General features: G+C 44.0%; 1 protein-coding gene and 1 non-coding gene across 2 annotated transcripts in view; both read right to left on the bottom strand.

The window, feature by feature from the left end:
- STIM1 (stromal interaction molecule 1) overlaps positions 1–22,437 on the bottom strand; it is a 254,115-nt gene extending 231,678 nt beyond the window's left edge. The window contains exon 1 of the mRNA XM_042780950.1: positions 22,299–22,437. Within this exon, the coding sequence (XP_042636884.1) occupies positions 22,299–22,437 (139 nt within the window). The remainder of the gene's footprint in view (positions 1–22,298) is intronic.
- Positions 7,432–7,501, bottom strand: TRNAR-CCU. Its single transcript has one exon. It is a non-coding gene; the product is annotated as a tRNA-Arg (tRNA).
- Positions 22,438–23,033: the final 596 nt, after the last annotated feature.

Genomic DNA, 23,033 nt, shown 5'->3' with positions numbered 1-23,033 from the left:
TACTTAGGGACATCCTGGGAAAATGAGACACTCTTCTGTGGACTGGGATCCTGTTGTGCTGCTTACAACTGTCCGTGAGCGAACAATCCACCATTTGGCCTGGAGATCTTGGATTCGTCATTCAGTGGAGTCAACAGCCAGTATATTGCCTGCCAACCTTGAGCTCGTCAGCCACTGCAACTGCATGCGTCAGGAAAAGCCTCCAGCTTGACGTTTGATCCAAGAACTTGGGACTTGCCAGCTTCCATAAGTGGGTGAGCCATTTTCGTAAGATAAATTTATCTTTCTCTATATGTATATATAAGCTTTACTGGTTTTGCTTCTCTAGAGAACCCAGCCTAACACAACTACCCAGAGACCTATAATATCAATAACTCCCTCTTAAAGATATATATACTAGGGAGACACGATCAGGTCAAACCTGTGAAGCCATCTTACAGACTCCCCCAAGCAGATCTAACTGCTGCTGCTCCTGTGTTGCCACTGCACTTTGCAAACCAGGAAGGGAAAAACAAAGAGAATTCTCTTTTTATTGAGCATGTACAAAGGCCTTGTACAAAGGCTTTTAAATTTTAACTTTTTTAATCCTCCCAATAATAGAGTTTGATAGCTAATCCTAGCTCCATTTTATAAATGAGGAAATTGGGTATCAGAAAGATTAAGTGACTTGTTCAGGGGGGAAAAAATAAATCCACTACTATAAAATCAATTCCAACTCATAGTAACCCTATAGGACAGAACAGGACTGTCACATAGGGTTTCCAAGGCTATAAATCTTAACGGAAGCAGACTGCCTCATCTTCCTCCCACAGAACGGTTGGTGGATTCGGACCACTCCCAAATGCCTCAACCAACCAATCCACCACCCAAGCTCCTTTATGGACCCAAAACAGACAAAAACTCTTTTCCTTGTAGAGTTTTCATTCTAAACCAAGCTGCCTCCCTATTTTAACATATCACACAATCAAGAGGTAGATATTAGCATTGCTTTCTCCCTCATCAGGCAGGACTTAATAAATATATAGTGAAGGAATGAATGAGGTCCTTTCCCTCACCTCACAGGAATTTCTCTCTGCTGGTGCCCAAACAGCATTCAACTATTTAATCAATTCTGCGTTCTTCTTCCCACCTACATCAAGTCGTCAAGTCATATCTTTAATCCAAAAGTTTCCTTGCAGTACTAGCAAATTGGCATCTGCCACCCAGTGAGTACTTCAAAGTATTACAAAATACTTTCACATATATTATCCTACTTAATCCTCATAAAATTCTAATTTAACAAATAGGGAAACAGACACCCAGAAAGCGTCGTTACTAACCTAAGGACACAACTAACTGGTAGAGCTGAGCTGAAGCACAGTTCTCCCTAGTCCCAGAATCTATTCTTCCTCCCCTCTCCTAAGAACATCACATAATCTTTTCTCAATACTAGGAGCTCTGGTAGCATAGTGGCTAAGACACTTGCCTGCTAACCAGATGGCTGGCGGTTCAAACCCACCAGCCACTCCTCGGAAGGAAGGTTGGGCAATCCTACTTCCGTAGTGATACTGCCTCGGAAACCCAAGTAGGGGTCGCTATGAGTCGGGGCCGACTCGACGGCACATAACAACAACAACAACAGAGAAGCTAGCAAGGGTATGGCATTGCTATCTAATTCATTCTGTTTTGATTATGCTATTTCAGATTTCCCATTTTATCCAAACAAAACAAAAACACTGTGTTTCATCCTATTGTGAGATTTATTTTGATTGTTTTTAATATTTTATCATTTCCCCATTGGAGGTGTTTTATCTGTACTTCAATATGTTCCTAAAGGAACAAACTTCCAAAGATAAAACACTAAGCACACATGCTATATGCATAGAAAAGGCCTGAAAATATTTTTCTAATTTTTTTCAAGTCAATGAGAAAGATAATTCAATTACAAAAATGTCTTAACGACCTTGCCTTCTCTAAGAAAGCCTTTATCCTGTGAGGTGATGCTGGCCAGTCAGCAGAATTGTAAAAAGTATAGCCACAAATACAGGGTTAACAATTCAGCACATTCTTTGTAAGAGAGTGGAAAAAAAAAAAAAAAAAAAAACCCTCAAGTACCCACAGGCAACCGGCACATTCCAGCAACCAAAGCCAAACCAAGGGCTTCATCCACAACTCCACTGCAGGCAGAATTAAGCCTAGCTCTACTGGTTGCAAGATGATCAGAAACAAACTCTAAAGCCAGATGCCAAGGAAAAGAACCTAAAGGAAAGATGCTTGCTCTTTGGGGACCCGAAAGACACCTTGCTTAGAATGGCAAATCAGGAAAAAGCAGACCTGGGTTTATTCAGGAAGCTAGCCAAAACTCCACCCAAAACCCTTCCCTTTACCAGTCTGTCCTGACGCCTGAAATGCCAACCCTACAACTTCATTCAGTCCAGTTTAACAAACACACTCTGAGTAACACACTTTGCAGGAGTGGGAGCAGTTAGATGAGAAAGACAGGCCTCACTGACTCCGATATCAGCCAGATCAGACAGTGAGTAGCAGAACGAGCTGGGAAAGCAGGACAAGAAAGTAATTCTGGCTGAAGGCATCAGAGAAGATTTTCTGGAAGTGGGAGCTTAGCAAGGTTTAGAAGGAAGGATTACAGGACATGGAATTATCTGTACTACCTTAGAAAGGTAACCTACAGGCAGTCGTTTGAGAAGAACAAGGGGACAGTGCGTGATTTAAAATCAGGAAAGGTGTGTGTTAAGGTTGTATCCTTTCACCATATGTATTTAATCTGTAAACTAAGCAAAAAATCCAAAAGCTTAACTACATGAAGGAGGATGTGGCATCAGGATTAATGACTTTGAATTATGGTGTTGGTAAAGAATATTAAATATACCATGGACTGCCAAAAGAACAAACATATTTGTCTTAGAAGAAGTACAGCTAGAATGTTCCTTTCAAAGGAGAATGGTGAGACTTTTTCTCACATACTTTGAACATGTTATCGGGACAGACTAGTCCCTGGAGAAGGACATCATAGTTGGTAGAGGGTGAGTAAAAAAGAGGAAGACCGTCAATGAGATGGATTGACACAGTGGCTGCAACGACGGGTTCAAACAGCAATGATTGCAAGCATGGCACAGGACCGGGCAGTGTTTTGTTCTGTTGTACCTGGCACACTGTGGGACTTAATAAATATCCTTTCCCTTCCCCTTTTTCTAGTTAGAACAGGAATAGACACCAGGAAAGGATACTCCAGGACAAAGAGAAATACTTGCCAATCAACAGAAAAAGGCCTTTTAGGGTAATGGAGCATTGATCAGAGCTAAAAGGGCACCCCCGGAGCCTAGAATCTAGCAAATCCAGGCAGGTCTGGATTCATGTCTCAGCCTACATCTCTCCCCACACGAGATGTGTAACACCCATTCTGGATAAACATCACATCATCATAGTGCATTTAATAGATAAGGAAATGGAAACCCACTCCACCCAGGAAAGACAGGTCTGTGTCTGTCTTCTAAAACTCCAGGAGGATGGAACAGGACCTAGTACTAGCAAAGTATTGAGTCCAGCTGCCCATGACATTTTAATTAGTCCAACCTTAAAAGTCTATAGCCACAGGAGATTAAAAGGAGGCCCCAGGGAAAGCCTCTGCCCTTCACACAGCCCAACCAATTAGATCTGCTCAAGTGCCCTACTTTTCATCTCAGAATTCTTTGGGGAATCAGGCCTCACTAAGCTCTGCCTTTTGGCTCAAAGTACAGGCACAGGCTCGCTCAGGAAGACAGTTGGGTGTGGGCTACAGGAAATGCAACATCAAGTATGCCCTGAGGCCCTGACACCCTTCTCACATCACTCAAATGAGCTGATAGAATCGCCCTCTAGCCAGGCTCCTCTAGCCAGGCTCCGTCCTCCACTCTTGCAGTGACCCATTCTCCCAGTTAGAGCTATGCCCTAACCTAACTCACTAAAACCAAACCGGTTGCTATCCAGTCTATATGGACACACAGAGACCCTATTGTTGTCGTTGTTATGGGCCACCAACTCAGCTCCAACTCAAAGCAACCTTATGTAAAACTAGACAAAACAACGCTCGCCCTGCACCATCCTCACAATCCTTGCTGTGCTTGAGCCCACTGTTGCAGCCACTGTGTAATCCATCTCACTGAGGGTCTTCCCTTTTTTGTTGACCCTCTACTTTACCAACCATAATATCCTTGCTCAGGGACTGTAGGACAGAGTAAAACTTCTATGTAGTTTCCAAGGCTGGAATCTTTACAGAAGCAGACTGCCACATCTTTCTCCCACTGAGGGACTGGTGGGTTGGAACTGCTGATATTCTGGTCAGCAATCAAGCACCATCAGGGCTTCTTATCCCCTAACCTACTCCATACTGAAAGCTAGCAAAGGCATTCACTGATCTTGAGTTCAGGGGCAATCTCAACCCAGAAATACTTGCATTTTTAAGGAGGGCTCTCAGAAAGGGAAGTGACTTCAAAACCCAAGGGAATAAAGTTATAATGATAAACAAAGAGACAGATAGGAAAACTGAGGCCCAAAGGCCTAAAGAGATTTATTCAAGTTAATGACAAGATGTTGCACTCAAACGCCGATCAACTTAACACTTCCCCAAGGGCTCAGACCCTCTTTCTTGTAACTGTACCAGGCATTATGCCAACATAGCTACACTTTTCCTGCTGCCATTAAGAGTTAAAAAGCAAGGTTATACGGAAGTGTGAAAGAGCTGAGAATCTAGGAGACATAAAGAGTAGTAAAGAGAGGGGATGAACTAAGGAATCCTATAGAATAGATTATCAGACAAGTCAGAGGAATGAAACTGATAATAAATCACTCACATTTCTATAAGACCAAAGGCTTGTCATGTCATTTCATAAGATATGCAACCTTGTGAGTTAGGTTCTGTTTTCCCCACAATACATGGCATGGGGAAACTAAGGCCCAGGAAGGCCAAGGGCATCAGAACCCACACTAAACTATATTTACCTAATTCCTATCTAGTGTTCTTTTTATTAAACTAGATATACCTTAAAGTAAGCTGTGAAGACTCGGGAAAAACCAAACCAAGAAGAGAGAAAAAAAAAAGTTTCAAGGGAAATACATGGAAAGAAAATGCTTACAGACAAAGCTGAAAGCCAGTAAGTAGCTATTTTATTAACCAGAAAATCTTCCAGCACTCCCTCTTCATTCTCAGAGAGTGCATGACCAGACATCAGACAAGACGGCCCAGTGTCTGGCTTGCTCCCTCGACAGAGAACAGAGAACAGACACAGACCACACCCTGCCACCTGACAATATACCTATTTGAGCAGCCTTCTCCCATTCTCAAGAGGACGCAGGAACATGGTACTAAACCACAGAAGGCCTCGAAGCACCAGCTTTGACTAGCCGTTCCATCCCACTACTTCTGTCTCAAGCCTGGGCTTAGCTACCCTAGTCTAGTAAAAGGTTTCCCCCACCCCAAGCACAGACTAAAGTTAGCCCTCGCTCAGCCCAACTGGAGCCACCTGGGAGACCCTGGGAGAAAGGAATATTAATCATCTGCTCTCAGGTCAGGAGCAGTTGAAGGGTATGGTCACTTAGTGTTCCTTCAGCAACTTCATTTCCTGCAAGAAAATTGGAAATATGTGACCATGGGAAATCTGGGCATGTTCTCAGGCCGGAAAACCCCAACTGTAGGTCAAATGAGTAGCCGAGACAGCCTATGAAGTGAAGGAAGACTTTCCACAGAAAACTGTGAGTTTGAGTGTGCTCTTCTTTGGCCAAAACCCTAACTATATACTATATTGGCTCCAACCAGTAATTATCATTCTTGGAATAATACCTTCACACTGGCACAGCACTTAAGAGTTTTACAAAGTAACTTCACCTACATTGCCTCCATATTTTTTTGCCTAAAATACCTGAAGACCTACTAAGTTGCTACCTCCTCCAAAAAGCTTCGCCGATCTCTCCAGGCAGAGGTGATCTCACCTTCCAACAGCGCTGTTGTTATCCATAGGGCAATGAACGTAGTAGATTGCTTTGTACAACAGTCTTCTGTTGTGAGGATTTTAAATAAGATCATGTATATGTGAATTTATCTGGCATAGTCGGGGCCAACTCGACGGCACATAACAACAACAACAACAACAAGTCCTGGCTTTACAGCAGGTGCTCAATAAATAGGAGCTCTTAAAGATTAAAAAAAAAAAAAAAAAATAGAAGACTCATTACCAACCTGCAATATGCAGACAACACAACTTTGCTTGCTGAAAGTGAGGATAACTTGAAACAATTACTGGTGAAAATTAAAGACTACAGTTTGCAGTATGGATTACATCTCAACATAAAGAAAAGGTAAATCCTCACAACTGGACCAATAAGCAGCATCATGATAAATGGAGAAGAGACTTAAGTTGTCAAAGATTTCATATTACTTGGTTCCACAATCAACACCAATGGAAGCAGCAGTCCACACATCAGACAACATATTGCATTGGGCAAATCTGCTGCAAAAGTCCTCTTTTGAGTGCTGAAGAGCAAAGATATCTCTTTGAAGACTAAGGTGCACCTAACCCAAGTCCTGATATTTTCAATCGCCTCATATGCATGTGAGAGTTGGACAATGAATAAAGAAGACTGAAGAAGAGTTGATGCTTTTGAGTTGTGAGGATGGCAGAGAATACTGAAAGTACCATGGACTGCCAGAAGAACAAACAAATCTGTCCTGGAAGAAATGCAGCTGGAATGCCTTGGAAGTGAGAATGGCCAGACTTCATCTCACTTACTTTGGTCATGTTGTCAGAAGGCACCATTCCCTGGAGAAGAATATCATGCTTGGTAAAGGGGAGGGTCAACGAAAAAGGGGAAGGCCCTCAATGAGGTGAATTGACACAGTGGCTGCAATGATGGGCTCAGGTGTAGCTTGTGAGGCTGGTGCAGGACTAGACAGTGTTTCGTTCTGCTGTACATAGGATCACTATGAGTCAGAGACAACTCAATGGCACCTAATAGCAACAACATGGTAAAAACGTGGGTGTACATCTTAACTTTTATTATAGCGAATGCTTCTACTAAACAGAGATTGTCATATAACATAAAACCAAAAACCAAATCAACTGCCATTGAGCAGATTCCAACTCATAGTGATCCTATAGGGTAGAACAACTACCCAGTAGGGTTTCCAAGGCTGTAAGTCTTCACAGAAGCAGATTACCCTTTCTCCTACAGAGCAGCTGGTGGGTTCAAACCACTGACCTTTTTGTTATCAGTCGAATGCTTTAACCACTACACTACCAGAGCTCCTTAACATATCACATACATAAACCAAAACCAAAACCCACTGCCATCAAGTTGTTTCCAACTCGTAGCAACCCTATAGGACAGAGTGGAACTGCCTCTTACAGCTTCCAAGGTTATAAATCTTTGCAGAAGCAGACCGCCCCATCTTTTCTTCCATGGAGCAGCTGGTGGATTTGAACCACCGACCTTTTGGTTAGGAGCCAAATGCCTTAACCACTAGGCCACCAACGCTTCTATAACATACATTTTTTTTTTTTTTTTCTCCATAAACATTCTTTTTTTTTTAGGATTTGGGTGAAGATGTACAGAGTAAATTCACTTTTCATACAACAGTTCACATATACTTTGTCTCATGTCATTGACCAAAATTTACAATGCAGCAGCTCCCCTCCCAATTCCTCCCCATAGTTACCTCCTCCCAGTGTCCATCCCTTCATACTCTTCTGCACCCTGAGCTATCTCCCTGTGCATAAGCAGCCCTTCCTTCTCCCATCATTGTTCTCTCCAGGGTGTGTGTCTACTTGAGGTAAATGTTTAACTCACATGCCTATACTTTGTTTGGCTGGAAACCACAGTTGTGGGTTCAATTCCAGACCTGAAGGGCAGCTAGGGGCCATAGTCTCAGTGGTTACACCAGGCTCCATTGGACCAGCAAACCTGGTCCCCACTTTCTTTTTTTTTTTTGCCTCCAAATGATTTTGAGTTTTGTACCACATTGTTCTCCCTCTTTATGCAGGATCTCCTACATCCCTTCCAAGTGGATGGCAGTGGTAGCTGGGCACCATCTAGTTCTTCTGGTCTCATAGTTGTATAGGTTGCAGATCAGATGGTGTACCAGTCGCTAGGACTGATTGTTTCCATTAGTTTTGGTTTTCTTCTTTCTTCTTGACGAGGAGAACCCATTGTTGCATCTAGATGGCAGCTTGCTAGCTTTTAAGGTCCCAGTCGCTACTCGCCAAAGTAGTAGGTGGAACAATGTTTTGTATAGTATGTTATGCCAATTGAGTTTGATGTCCCCTGCGACTATGGTCCCAAGCCCGCAGGATCAACTACTCGGTCCCTCTGGGTAGCTGGCTGTGACCAAGTAATGACCATAACCTTGCCCCTTGTCAGCTCTACTATACACCTGGGAATTCTGATCATTCACATGAACTTATAGGCCCATTGTCTGCCAACCCTGTATATGATCTTGTATAACATACATTTAAAAAAAAAACCTACTATTGAGTCAATTCCAACTCATAGTGACCCCCATGGGGTTTCTGAGGCAGTAAATCTTTACAGAAGTAGATTGCCCAGTCTTCCTTCCACAGAGTGGCTGGTGGGTTTGAACTACCAACCTTCTGGTTAGCAGTCAGATGCCTTAGGCAGTGTGCCACCAGACCTCTTTACAACATACATAGTGAATGTTGAATAAAGAGATAAAGAACACTAATAGAAACAGACCCTATCCTAAGGATTAAATCTAGAATAGCTAACCAGAATGTTACTTTTGGAAGATACAAACTAAACACTCACCACTCTGTGTAGCCAGACATTTCACCAATGCAATATTACCCATTCATAATTCACAAGTGACATTTAGAGCCTCTTTTTCCTCTCCCCACTCCCTAACTCCTAATCTCAGTTTCTTCCAGGCCATTCAGGTAATAAAACAAACTAGTGCCACTAACAGTCCTATAAAATGTACAATTTTTAACCAAAATGGATATCTCTACTTAAAGTCAGAGAGCTGTTTCTTTCCCTTCCCACAAGTTATTAAACAAAAATAGAAACAGTATTGACCTTGGGGTCAGACAGACCTGAGTTTAAATCCTAACTTAGCCACAAAAAGTTTTGTGACCTTGGAAAAATTACATAAATTCTTGGAGTTAAGTTTCCTCATGTGTAAATGAGAATGGTATGTACCTTTAAGGGTTGCTGTGCAGATGTAAAGCACTCAGCCCAGTGCTTACAACATAACAGGTGTTCAATAAATGGTAGCTGCCATCATTAGTCTTATTATTGAAGTTATTTGTGTTGTCTTATATATATTTATCTCTTCAGAGATATGAAGTGTGAGTCCTAGTAACCTTTGCCCTTGTCAAAAAAAGTTCTTAAAATAAGGCAGCCACCTAGTCAACAACACAGACACACATTGCTTTCTAATCTGGGTATGTATCATACCTGAAGGGCACTTGTGGTGGTTAAAAGTCTGTGTGTCAACTTGGCTGGGCCTGGTTGAGTGGCTGGGCAGCTGGATGTAGTATTCCCCATGATGAGACTGGCAATCAACTCCATGATGGGATCTACTGTGAGCAGCTGAGTAGCTGCCTTTGGGTATGTGGTCTGCTTCCTGTATATAAGAAACAGCTTTGGGAATAGTCCTCTAGCTTATGGCATGCTTGAACCCTGCATGTAGTTGAGTCGTTGTTCAGCAGTCTCCATGTTCTGCGGACCTTGGGATTTACAACGGACTTGAATGAATGGCCTGCCGTGTGGTTTGGTAACATCGTAACTGTGCCTTTCTACTTGTCAACTTTGGGCTTGTCAGCCTCAGCTGCCAGCAGCTGTCTGAGTGAAGAAAAGCCAGTGGGCTGGAAGCAGGAGGCAGAGCTGAAGCCCAAGGCTGAGGGGCTTTCACCCAGCCCCTACAGCCTGGCACTTTGAACTTGGACTTAAAGCCTCCAAATTATAAGAATAAACTCCTGTTTGTTAAAGTCATCACATTTGTGGTATATTCCTGTCAGAGTGGCACTAGGTAACCAGAACAGCACTCCTCCCTCCTGAGGCCGCCAATACGTTTCAGAAGGTGGCTCTGGGAACTTGGCAAACACAGACACATTCATTTTAACATACACTGTAGTGGTGAGAGTTCTAAGAGCTTCCTAAGAGGCCTGAGATAACCCAGAGAGACCAAACTGAAGCAGAACTACTGACTTCACACTAGAGAAGATTATAAGCACGTAAGATTAGGAAGCCTGCCCACCTGCCAGTCAGATCATCAGCTAGGCCAGAGCTCAGCGTAAGATAGCCAGGAGCTGTGTAAGTGTGGTTCACAGAGGAAAGGGACAGGTTTGTCCTAGCTGGGCCTTGCTGACAGCACAGCTCTTATGCCTGAGCCCCTCTACAAAGTCTCCCTAAAGGCCGCTCCTCAATGCCTTGAAGGAAAGTGGGAGTGAACTCTGCTCAGGCTGAAGTTCTCTGTGGCCTGGGGAGTTCTCAGCATCAGAGATAACATTTAAAAAGTCAGTGATGTTCACAGTGTTATCCCACCCCCTTGCTGCACAACAAGCCCAGCAGTGGGAACCATGAAAGGAGGTTCCCTCCTCCATCCCACGAGCCAGGCTAAGAAATGCAATTGAAATTCATTCTGTTCACTCTGCTGTCTCAAGTTTGACCTGAGGTAAACCCATCTAGGTTGTGGAACCAAAGACAAAGTGAATCCTACAGAATAGATTATCAGACAAGTCAGAGGAATAAAATTGAGCAGCAGGACCCAAGGCCTACAGGTCCCCCGCTGGCCCTCTGCGAGCACAGCCCTACTCCACTCCCACTGCAGCCAACTGCTCAAGACAGCCACTGCTGTGGCAAACAAGAACTGCCAGCCAGAGACAAGGGCCAAGCCGTTCCTCAGCGTGACTTCTAACAGTCACTGAGCACAGCTTCAACAGGTGTTCAGTAAGTAGGGATGAGGTACTAAGTCAGGCAGAAAAAGTGCCCACAGAATGTCTCAGAAAACCCACCACGTGAACTTTACCCCCAATCCCAGGGCATACTTGTCTAAGCTTTTCACAGGAACTGATGTCTATTCACTTGGCTCCCCCTCCTGCCCCACCCTGCCTCCCCAACTATTCAATTCAAAGATCAACTCATTGTTATCCATTCATTTATTCAACAAATACCTATGGGGTGCTGTCTAACCAGTGCTGTGATAGATACTGAAAATAAACACTATGGTCAGCAAAACAGACACAGTTCTTGACCTCAAGAGAGAGAAGAAAAGGAGGAGAAAAAAATGCTTTAAAATGTTTACAATGCTTTCACACACATTAATTATTTTAACCTCATTTTTTCAAGTGAGGAAACCAAAGCTGAAGTCATACTCTTGATAAAGACTCAAGCCAGCAGTAACCAGTGCTTCTCATACAACGTCAAGCTGCCTCTTGCCATAAGAGGCATAAACAAAGTGTGAATTACACAATGACTGCTACAGACAGAAAGTGCTACAGAGTCTGACCAGAGACAAGAGGGATCTCATGGCTAACATTAGTATCAGGGAAGACATCACAGAGAACTGAGAGACTGGATAGGAAGAAAGGAGAAGAAGGGAAGATATTCTAGAAGAAGAGTAACATGACATGAGGCAAAAGGCAAAGGAGACACAGTGTAAGGTATGCTCTGGGGACTAGGGCAAAACAAAAAAGCCCAGCTGGGCCAAGAATGCAGAGATGGAAGCAGAAGGAGACAAAGCGGGCAAGTGGTGGAGGCCAGGACCCAGGGTAGGAAAAGCAACCACCACCCATAGAGGGATGTTAGAGTCTGTGTCTTCTCTATTTCAAGCTCCCCGGCGGGGGGTGGGACGGGTACAGTGTTGTTAGATTATTTCAGGGTTCTCCTTGTACGGCTTCTCACACAAAATAAATCTGCTCCACTCTGATAACGTGACAGGAGTACAGCCATCCCTATCCCAGTATTTCCTGCCCTAGCAAGTTGTACCAACACAACCAAGGCTTTATCAAATTCTCTGCCCAGAAAGTTTCCCCCTGGCGCTTCCCAGGTGGCCACAAGCAACCCCAAAAGGTTTTAGATGCATTTCCTCTGCTGGTGTAGGCACCACATCCACCATGCAACCGGCAAACCAAACAACAGTGAGTCATGCAATATAATGCACTAACCCACCTCTTTCAAGAAACTTCCTCTGTACAACCCAGCACACAGAGATCTCCTTGTGCACTGAGAATGTCGAGAAAGTGATAAAGAGTGCAGATATTAGTCACCATATTCTACAGATGTTACTGGCCCTCTTTTTCCATACCTATATAAAAGTTCCCTAGCAGGCCTCAACATTTCTCAGAAGTACCAACTGACACTGACTTTGTATACCCTGAATTTTGTCCAGCCCAATTTCTGTGACCATAATTCAACAGTGTGTACTGCTTTCTGGTTCTCCACTGTAGAGGTCCAAAATTCCCTAACATTCCAAACTGGCTACGTTAAGGTTATGAGGCTCCACAACAGACTAGGATCAACATGTGAATGAGAATCAAGGAAAACCCTACTCTAGCCCAGCCTAAGCAAAACTTTGGGCAAGTCTGTTCCCCTCATCTGCAAATGAGGAGTCTGAGAGAGATGGTTCCTAAAAGCCCCTCCAGATCTGACATACTAGGATGGAAGTCCTTGCATCTAAATACCAATAGCCTAAAAGGTCAAATTAAGTTTTCATCTCTCAGTGGGTTAAGTTCCAATTCATTACCACCTGTTAATCTAGCTCTCAGAAGCCAAGTTGGCACAGTGATGGCTCTAAGGTTAGTGGCTGTACAATGAGCTCCAAAATCAAAGTTGTCAAAAAAAAAAAAAAAAAAAAGGAGTTGGGAGGCAGGACTAGAGCCTAGGATAAAAAGCTGCTTTAGGATTGACCTGAGGCATGGGTGGGGAGGCCAGGAGTCCTCTGAGGGTATGGTGAAAGAGGCTGTGTCAATTTTGCATGTAAAAGCAATGAAGTCATACATGAAATAAGAGAGCACAATACCAAAGAGAGTACTAAAAGAGTCCCCAAAACCCTATGAGGCAAACAAGGGAAGTCAAAGAAAAGCCTAGGCTACAGCACCTAGAAGCCTTTGTCCCCAGGATCATCATGATGTCACAGGCAACCTCTAAGATGGCCCTACATGATCCCTGTCCTCCTGATATTCCTATCCTTGTATAAGCCCCTCTGTTTAAGTGTGGGATGGACTTACTGACTTGCTTCAAACAGAATACAGCAGAAGTGACAGTAGATCATTTCCAAAGTTAGATGATTAAAAAACTGTAGCTTCCATCTTGAGCCCACTCACTCTCATTATCTCTTGGCTCACTTGCCCTGAGAGAAGCCAACTGTTATGTCATGAGGCAGACCTGTACAGAGGTCTATGTGGCAACAGCCTGAGCCCTGCCAACAACCATGCAAATTAGCTTGAAAGAAAATCCTCTCCCTCCAATCAAGCCTTCAGATAAGACTACAGCCAACAGCTTGACTACATCCTCATGAGAGACCTTGAGCCAGAGGCACCCAGCTAAGCCACCCTCAGATTCTGGACCCACAGAAGCTGTGAGATAATAAACATGCATTGTTTTAAGCCTCTCCATGTTGAGAAAATTGGTTACACAACAACATGAAACCAGTACAGGTGGGGACCAGTTCCACATGCTCAACTATCTCAGGCCTGCAGGTGGGGTCAGAGAAGTGGTTATATCCAGTAAAAAGAAGGGGGTATGGGCTGGAAATTAGGTCAGATACTAGCATCCAGGCTTTACCAACAGCTTTCCCAGTGCCTAGAATAAGGCTTGAAAAGTCTGGTTTGGTAACTCCAGAGTCTTTACATATGTGGCCTAGGCCTCTGTACAATTAGACAGATTCCCAGCTCATATTAACTGCATTCTCTTGGTAAGATTTTTGTTTTATGTTGAACACACCTCAACATAAAGGAAACAAAAATGTTCACAACGAGACTAATAGGCAACATCAGATAAATGGAGAAAAGATTGAAGTTGTCAGGGATTTCACTTTACTTGTATCCACAATCAACACCCATGGAAGCAGCAGTCAAGAAATCAGACGTTGTATTGCACTGGGCAAATGTGCTGCAAAAAACCTCTTTCAAAATAACCTACATGCCTATCAACAGAAGAATGGATAACCAAACTATGGTACATACACACAATGGAATATTATGCAACAATAAAGAATAATGTAGAATCTGCAAAACACCACGTAACATGAATGAACTTGGAAGACATCATGCTAAGTGAAATAAGTCAATTACGAAGGACAAATACAGTAGTAATTCATTATTGTAAAAAGTCAAGGAAAGTTTTACACATGGAAGGAAACTTTCTTTGTTGGTTACCAGGGGTGGAAGGAGAGGAACACTGCAAAAAAAAAAAAAAAAAAGCATTGACCCATGTCACTTTAGTTTTGTATATTTCAGTGTACATAAATTATATTTCAATAAAACGTATTTTTTAAAAAAAAAAAAAAAAAACCTCTTTCAAGTTTTAAGAAGCAAAGATGTCACTTTCAAAATGAAGGTGTGCCAAACCCAAGCTATGGCATTGTCAATTGCCTCATATGCATGTGAAAGCTAGATAGTGAATAAGGAAGGCTGAAGAAGAGTTGATGCCTTTGAACTGTGCGATTGGCAGAGAATAATGAAAATACCACAGACTGCCAGAAGAATGAACAAATCTGCCCTGGAGGAAATGCAGTCAGAATGCTCCCTAGAAGCAAGAATGGCCAGACTTCATGTCACCTACTTTGGTCATGTTGTCAGAAGGGACTCTTCACTGAAGAAGGATATTATGCTTACTAAAGTGGAGGGTCAGAGAAAAATGGGAAGACCCTCAATGAGATGGATTGACACCATGGCTGCAACAATGGGCTCAAGAACATCAAGGATTGTGAGGATGGGGCTGAACCAGACAGTGTTCCATTCTGTTATACACAAGGGCTCTGAGTCGGAGACTACTTGACAGCACCTAACAACAACCTGCTAAGAACACCAATGATAAGAGTCTGGCCTCTTTAAACTCCTAGACAATCTTCTTTCAAGTGAAGTGAGGCTGGCAGATGTAAACCGATCTGGTTTTATTTTTCCTTAACAAAGGTAGCAAGACTTCATCTATCTAGCATCAGCAGAGAAAGAGAAATTCTAAAAGAGTGAACTTTCTAAATAAGTGAGGCTTATTTAACTTTGCCTAACACCCTTCCCGAGGAAAATCTTTTCAGCTTCTAATCAATGCCTAGTAAATTTCAGTTGAATTAGAACCAGACAACTAATCCCCTTCAATTCAATCTCCAAACTTTATAGAGGATCTACTATGCATCAAACCTTCTACTAGAAGCTGGGAGTATAAAGTCGAATATTTGCTCTTTTAACTTGAAGAGCTTATGGTATATCAAGGCAGTCAGGCACATGAACAGACAACTCCAAATGTAGCTTGATGGTTAAGATTATAGACTCTACTGTTCTCCAGAGCAGCACAGCTTTGTGATAAGTGACTACAGTACTCAAACATCTTTTCCACATCCCTCAGGTTCATAGCTATGGCCAGATCATTGAGGCTGTAGGCTCTGAGTGCCAGATCAGTAAGGTGTCTTCCTCTTTGGGACACACTGACAGATAATGTGATTTTTTTTTTTGAGGGGGGGAGGGACCATGGGCTTCCTTCGTAGATCCTCAGAGTTCTAGTTCTAAGTCTACCACCTTTCAACTATGTGAGCTAGAACACAAATTTCTCAGCTATAATTTCTTCAGTTTTAAAATGGGGATAATAAAAACAGCCCTATCTAATTTCAAAGTTGGGAACTCTGGTAGCATAATGCCTAAGGCACTTGACTGCTAACCAGAAGGCTGGCAGTTCAAATCCACCAGCCACTCCTCGGAAGGAAGATGGGGCAATCTACTTCCGTAGTGATACTGCTTCGGCAACCCAAGGAGGGGTCGCTATGAGTCAGGGCCGATTCGACAGCACATAACAACAACAATTTCAAAGTTAAGGATAAAATAAACTAACAGACTAAAAAGAGATAAAATACACACACACATATCTGAGTTTGACTGAATATACAAAGTGACCTGGATAAGCAACACCTCCAAGGGTTGAAGAAAAACCCAGAATTTGTACCAAGACATATGAGATGGTTTGAAAAGGAAGAGAGAAAACAGGATCCATTCAAACAGATACTGATTCCAGGTTTTTCAAAAAACTTTAACAGAGATTTTATGGTGGCACATTAAAAAAAGTGGGGGGGGATAAATAAAGTATCTTCAGAAACAGCTTACATTTGTAAAGGGGCAAATACATACATACAATGTGCTATAGGTTACATTAGAAATGTATACAAAGCATCCTGGCAGCAATAAAGAAAGTTCTGTTTTATTTTATTTCTTAAACTGGACTGCAGACACATGAGTACTTAATGTGTTATTTTTTATATTTTGTTGTATATCTTAAATATCTATTTACTTTTTTTTTCTTTTCAGTCAGCAACAATAAAAGAGAGAGAGAGGGAGAAAGCTCTTTTAGAGGCCTAGTTTGGTATCTTTCTCTCTCCCTAAAAGCCTGACAGCCAGAATTGCTGGGTTTCCTGGAGAATCATTTCCCACAGGAAGCAAGGCAAAGGACTACAGCAGCCCTATAGTGAAGCCACTCCGCAGTGCATCTCAAAGGCTACCCAGCAGGAAACCAGGGGGCCCCCTTAGGGCTCAAACTCAACTCCTGTGGAGACTTAGGAAACCACTCCCCTCCAAGAGGCCTCATCATTTCTTCTTGCCAGAGAGCAAGAGTTCTTAACAGAAAGACCCCCCAAGGGCCCATGGATGAAATTCAGGGGTCCTGTGCCCCTGAATCAACATGACAGCAATGGATTTTTTGGTTTTGGGGGGATTTTGGTGATTGTGGATGGAAAAAAAAATTACTTAGTTTTCAATATTCTCTTACTAAAAGCTAGTTTTTCCTTCAATTACAAATGTAGGCATCCAACCACAGTACTATTAGCAGTACCTATGATTTGTCACCAATAGAAGTAATAGATATTTTCATGTCATATTACACTGTTGCAGATATGTTGAAATACTATTTACAATTTACACCCATAACTTCGAAATTATGGTAGTTATTAGACCCATCACTAGATGACACATGATTGCAATCTTCCTGTCTAGAAGCACTAAAGCAAGGTAGCTAGCCAACTATGAAGCAACTCTAATTATTATTCAGTTTCCAAACAGTGAGATCTACAATGAGATCTTTTCCTCCAACCTCCCCTAAGTCAGACCACTCTCTCCTCCTCCTCCTCTTCTGCCTCCACCCACCCCTGCCTTCCAGGAAGCCCTCCATAGCTATCTGAACCCAGCCCACACAGATGTCTCTTAACCCACAGCATATAATGTCTATCCTGCCTGTCTGGCACTTTTCATTAAGGCTGTACATTGTGTTCTAAATATATATGGTCCTGCCAGATTTAGACTTCTTTGGTAGTCCTAAATCCTTCCAGAGCCCAAAGCAAGCAGTACAAACTCACTGCCGTCGAGTTGGATCCGACTCATAGCGACTCCTCCTTGGGTTTCTGAGGCAGTATCACTACAGAAGTAAATGACCCAACCTTCCTTCCGAGAAGTGGCTGGTGGGTTTGAATGCCCAAAGCAAGCAGTAAGCACTCATTATGGACTTGTGGACTGAATAGGTGATTAAGTCAGGGTCCCTGACTCAAAATATCTATTGTTCTACCAATAACCTACTGTGTTTCTTCTTATGTAAAAGTAAGTGTTTGGAACTAACTGATGTTTCCACCTCTTAACTTTTAAATTAGGCAGGCACCTATCATCTCCCCAAGATCTTAGAAAAATTATGGGGAAACTGTAAAGCCTCCCCCAGCTTTCTCAGGTAGCATTAGTCACTTCCTCTTCTGGGCCTCCCAGGGCCTGTTGTTTGCATATAACCCGCCATCTAAGTGACCCTTAGGACAGAGTAGAACTGCCTGATAGGGTTTCCAAGCTTGTAAATCTTTATGGAAGCAAACTGGCACATCTTTCTCCCACAGAACAGCTGATGGCATTGAACCACAGATCTTCTGGTTACAGCCAAGCACTTTAACCACTGCACCACCAGGGTTTCTTTGTATGCATAACAATAACTCTATAATAGCATTTATCACAAAGTTTTGAGAGAGTGTACATTCTCCTGGCTGAGTGAAGGCAGGAACTGTGTAGAGAGAAGAGTCAGACTGTCTGGATCCAAATTGTGGCTCTATACCTTACTATTATAAGGAGTTCTGGTAGCATAGCGGGTAAAGCATTTGGATACTAACCAGAAGGCTGATGGTTCAAACCCACCAGCTGCTTCACAGGAGGCAGATGAGGCAATTTATTTCCATAAAGATTTACAGCCTCAGAAGCCCAATGGAGGCTGCTATGAGTCAGAATTGGCTCAATGGCAGCAGATATGCCTTACTGTCTGTGTAACCTTGGACAAGCTACTTAACCTATCTGTGATTTAACTTCCTCACCTATAAAATGAGGATAGTAATAATACCTACCACAGAGGATGGTTCTATGATTTAAATAAAATAAAATGTTTGGAATGATGGCTTATTTACAGTAAATGCTAAAAAACCATAAGTTGCTATTATTATTGTTCTGTTACTGTATTAACCTGTCCTACCTGGCAATGGGTTCCTACTTTAGCTAGATCTCTATCTTCCTCCTATTCTCCATCACAGCAGATAGTTCATGTTTTCTTCTATAGCACTTACCACATGATAATGTATTTATCTATATGGTTATGTTCTGTCTCCCTCACTAGATTATAAACTCTATAGGGCAGAGAATATGTCTGTTCTGTTCACCCTTGGATTCCCAACACCAAACATAGTACCTGTCCCAGAGCAGGCACTCAACTATTTGTTGAATAAACAGCATAATGAATGTCTGCCAAATCAATTAGCTTAGCTAAGGGTGACAACTGTCAAAGATGAGGCCTGGGAGCAGATGATGTCCTGGCTATCCCAGGATTAGTATGACCCTCTCCTCAGCCCCCAGGATCAGCCTCAGCCAAGCCCCACCTACCTGCCTTGGTCCCAGCCCAGTTCTGGGAGCCACCCTCAGCTAAAAATAGCATCACTACCAATATGGCCAGGCCATTTATAGCCTTGGAGGCAGCAGCAACTAGCTGGGTGGGCAGGCTTACTCCATCAGGGGTTGCTCACACTGCCCAAATGCCTGTCCTCTAAGCCCTGTTCTAGCTGTAATGAGCTAAACCACAGGTCCTGATCAGAGGCCCTCAATACCTCCAACACTGGCAGCCACAACTCCAAACTCCACCTGGGTCACCTCACAAAATTCTACAGAAAACATTCTGGGCTGTTGTAGGCAGAAAGTCTAAACCCTAAGGAATGTTCCAAGCATCAGTTTCAGGCCAGCTCTAGAAATGCAGGCCCAAGTCTAGCATAGTCAGGCACAGGTCTTTACTGAGAAAGTGACTTAGCACAGCTAGGTGTGCAGGCATCCAAAAAGGTGACAGGAAGGGCCGCTCTACTGCTCAATCAGAGGGTCTCATAGTGGTACACTTGCCTTCACTGCAGGGTCAGATTTTTAAGTGTTTAGTGCATGCATGGTAAAGCCAAAAGCATTCTGACGAAATCCTTCTTAGAATCAAATCTTCTAACTTACTAAAAAGAGTCAGATGGACATATGCATCCAACAAGAGAATAAAGATCCAATTTCTCTGGGTCCCTAAAGAAGACTCTCCAGAGGAGGGAAAAAATAAGGCAGCCCTTTTCTTGGAGTTCAGCTGAAGAGTCACCGGGGCCTGCCTAACTCACCAGGAGTACAGCAACATTCTCCTGGCTGCGCCTAGTGCTCCTTTAACAGGGCAGGGCCTGAGAAGATGGAAGAAGTCCAGGAACTTAAGCATTAGAAGACTTGCCTATAAAATGGAACACAGGATCCAGTTTCTTCATCCATAAAAATGGAGATAATACTACCTGCCCCACCATCCTAATCTCACAAAGGCTACTGTGAGATTTTTTTAGGAAAAACAACTGAGTAATTAGAAAATATAACTGTAAAGAATATACAAATTAACTTGGTAAATTGAATCTGATTTAGAAAAGTGGCAGCTTTAAGGGCAAGCAACCCCTCCCCCAGTGCTCTAGAGATACAGAGGGAGGGGCTAGAAGACCACAAGGGTTCCTAGCTGCAGAGAAAGCTTCTCCCCAAACCCTTTCACACACCCAGCCCATGAGCCACCACCTCTTTACAAAAATGAGGCCCTGTGTAAGTCAGAGACTAGGTCCAAGACAAGTTCAAGGGGACAATATACCAGACCAACAATGCAGGAGCCCACAAATTACAGCTATTCTCAGCACCTAGGGTCTCCCTCTGAGACTCCCATCCCTGGGGTTCAACATTATTGTGACAACAGAAACCAATTTCTGAACTGAAAGGAAGAAAAGACCAAAAGGCCAAAGTGGTATCATCAGCACAGAGCTTCCTCCATGAGCAGGCATAGGATGGTCCTAAGGGAAGCTAGGATGCTTCTTATCTTGGGGGTGAGGAGAGTACTGAAAACTTCCTGATAGCTAGCTAATACCTAAAATACAAAACTCATCCCTTTAGCTTGTGTCTAAAATACAAAACATTCCTGCATCCCCCAGAAACATGCATTTTCCATCAGGCACTCATATTTTAGGGTGAAGAAAGGACATACTGACAGTTATAAACAGGGATGTTACTGGGACAGCAGAAATGCTCCTTAGGCCTTTCTCAGAGTTCATTGTACATCTGCCCACTAGTCTTTTCTTTCACAACCCAATGAGAACCAAGCTTCGAGCTAGGTTTCACGGGCCAACAGGAGAGTCCCTATGGAATCCTGTATCATAGGATTAATATGGAGAAAGAACCTATCATCAGGGCTTTGAACCGGTTCATTCTGGTTCAAAATCTACATTTTCAACAAGATCCCCAGGTAATTCTTATAGATCCCACCAAGTGATTCATGTTTGTGCATAAAATCTTCTTAAAATGTAGATTCAGATTCAGTATACCTGGAGTGGAAATCCAAATTCTCAGCAGGGAGTTGAACCAGAATGAACTGGTTCAAAGTCTTGCTTCAAAGCAACAGCCCAGGTGCCAAGCTTGTCTGTACATTGGGCAATCCTGGTCTCCTTTGAAAGCCAGCCTTGGGACTTCTGGATTCACTCATGGAGGCAGTTAGAGAAGCTACAAGGGGGCTGCCCCAGAAAGAGTCAGCCTCTGGATCCATCCACAAAACTCTCCAGCAATCATGGCCTGTACTTCCTTTTCCTTCTCGTATCAGTGGGTACCACTGAGCTGTCCTTGTCACTTGAGCTTGCCTACCCTCAGACACTACCTAGCTATAAATTCTCCCAACTCTATAGTTACACTGCTTTGGGCTGATTACAGCAACAGGATAAGAGGTGGGGAAGAAGAACTGATCTTCTCCTTCCAAGCCTTGTGCAAAGCAACTGAATTTTAAAAGTGCTCTTTTCTGCTCCAACAGAACACCAACACTTCTGTTGCCTGACAAGGCTCCCCTTAAAGTGCATGGGCAAAACCAGAAAAGATAAAAAATAACATGGAATTCCTACTCTCAGAAGAAACAGAGTAAGTCAACAACTAGCCTCAAGAATTATGTCTATGTCAAGAAAAGGCCATTTAACTCCCTGGTGGTACAGGATTCTGTCTGAGGAACTGCTTTGCTACTTCAAACAGGCACAGCCTAGGAACAGTAGATTACCTAAGGGAAGGGAGGGACTAAGTTCCCTTGGTTGTTGGGATAGAAAGGCGGACCTGAACACGAGGCTATCAGCCAATAGAGTGGCCCAGCCCTAACTTTGTCTGCCCAACCCAGGCAGCCTCAACCTCCTCTGTGCTGCAGAATGCTGAAACTGTCATAAGCAATGGATTTAACATGTGGGTAGGCCATTCTTTCAGACAAGTAGTCCTGAGAAGGAGTCTTGGCTTGCCAGTCTGAAAAACCAAGGTGCCCCAAAGGCAGGCCTCTTCTCACTGCCAACAAAAGACATCTTTGGGAGGGATAAGGAGAATTGTTCAGAGGAGGAAAAAAAAAAAAAAAGAAGAAGAAGACACTAGCTATGGCTCCTCAACAGAACTCCTTGGACTTCTGGGAAAAGGCAGTAGGTAGTGCCATGCACGGATCCTCCAACACCACTCAGGTACAAGCCTAGGGTTCATCTTGCCCACTCTAAGCCCCTCAGTTCTGAATCACAGCCCCCAGTCCAGTCCTTGGCAAGACCTTACCTGCTACGGTGGACTCCTCAAAACCGGCCCCTGAGCCCGCTCCTGTTGCCTTCTCGCTGTGACTATGGCTGAGGCTCTGGCCCTGATGCAGGAGAAGACCCCAGAGGAGCCACAGGGCAAGGCCGGCGCACACATCCATGACTCCAAGTCTCGGTCAACATGCGCCTGATGTGGACACCTCGGGATCCCAGAGGAAAAGCCAGGAGCCCGGAGTGCAGCCGACGGTCCTGGAACCCCGGGCAAGATGCCCTCGCGGCGCTGCAGCTGTCCAACCACCCGCGGGCTTGCCTCCTCCGACAGCCAAAGGTCAAGCACTCCAAGTTTGGACCTGGAGCAGGGCCCGCGCCTCTGGTCTAACCGTGGGTCTGCCGGGGCTTTGGCGGCCTGAGCACCCTGTCTACTCCGGCCGCTTCCGGAGAGTTTGGGCAAGGTTGCTGCGGGGCCGATGTCAGCTCCGCAGGCGGCTACACCCCTGCAGGAGGGGGCGGGCGGGCGGGTTCTCTCGCGGGCACGGGTGAGGAAGGAGAGGAGGGAACGAAGGAGGGGGGCACGAGGAGCGGCGAGCAGCAAGGGTTTGGGGAGGGCGTGCGACTAGCAGGCACCTGCGGGTGCGAATGGCTACTGGATCCCAGGCCTTCTAGGCCGAGGTCAGTGCCCCCGCCCAGTCCCGTGCCCAAGCAGCCGGCGGTGCCCAGGTCCAGCAGGCGGACGCGCACGGGCCAGGCCCGGGACAGC

This window comes from Orycteropus afer, unplaced genomic scaffold (genome assembly GCF_000298275.1).
Source record: "Orycteropus afer afer isolate SDZICR_OR568_19922 unplaced genomic scaffold, OryAfe1.0 scaffold00074, whole genome shotgun sequence".
NCBI classification, from domain to species: Eukaryota; Metazoa; Chordata; class Mammalia; order Tubulidentata; family Orycteropodidae; genus Orycteropus; species Orycteropus afer.
Note: the sequence above shows the minus strand (reverse complement) of the source record. Positions and strands in the feature narration are given on the sequence as shown.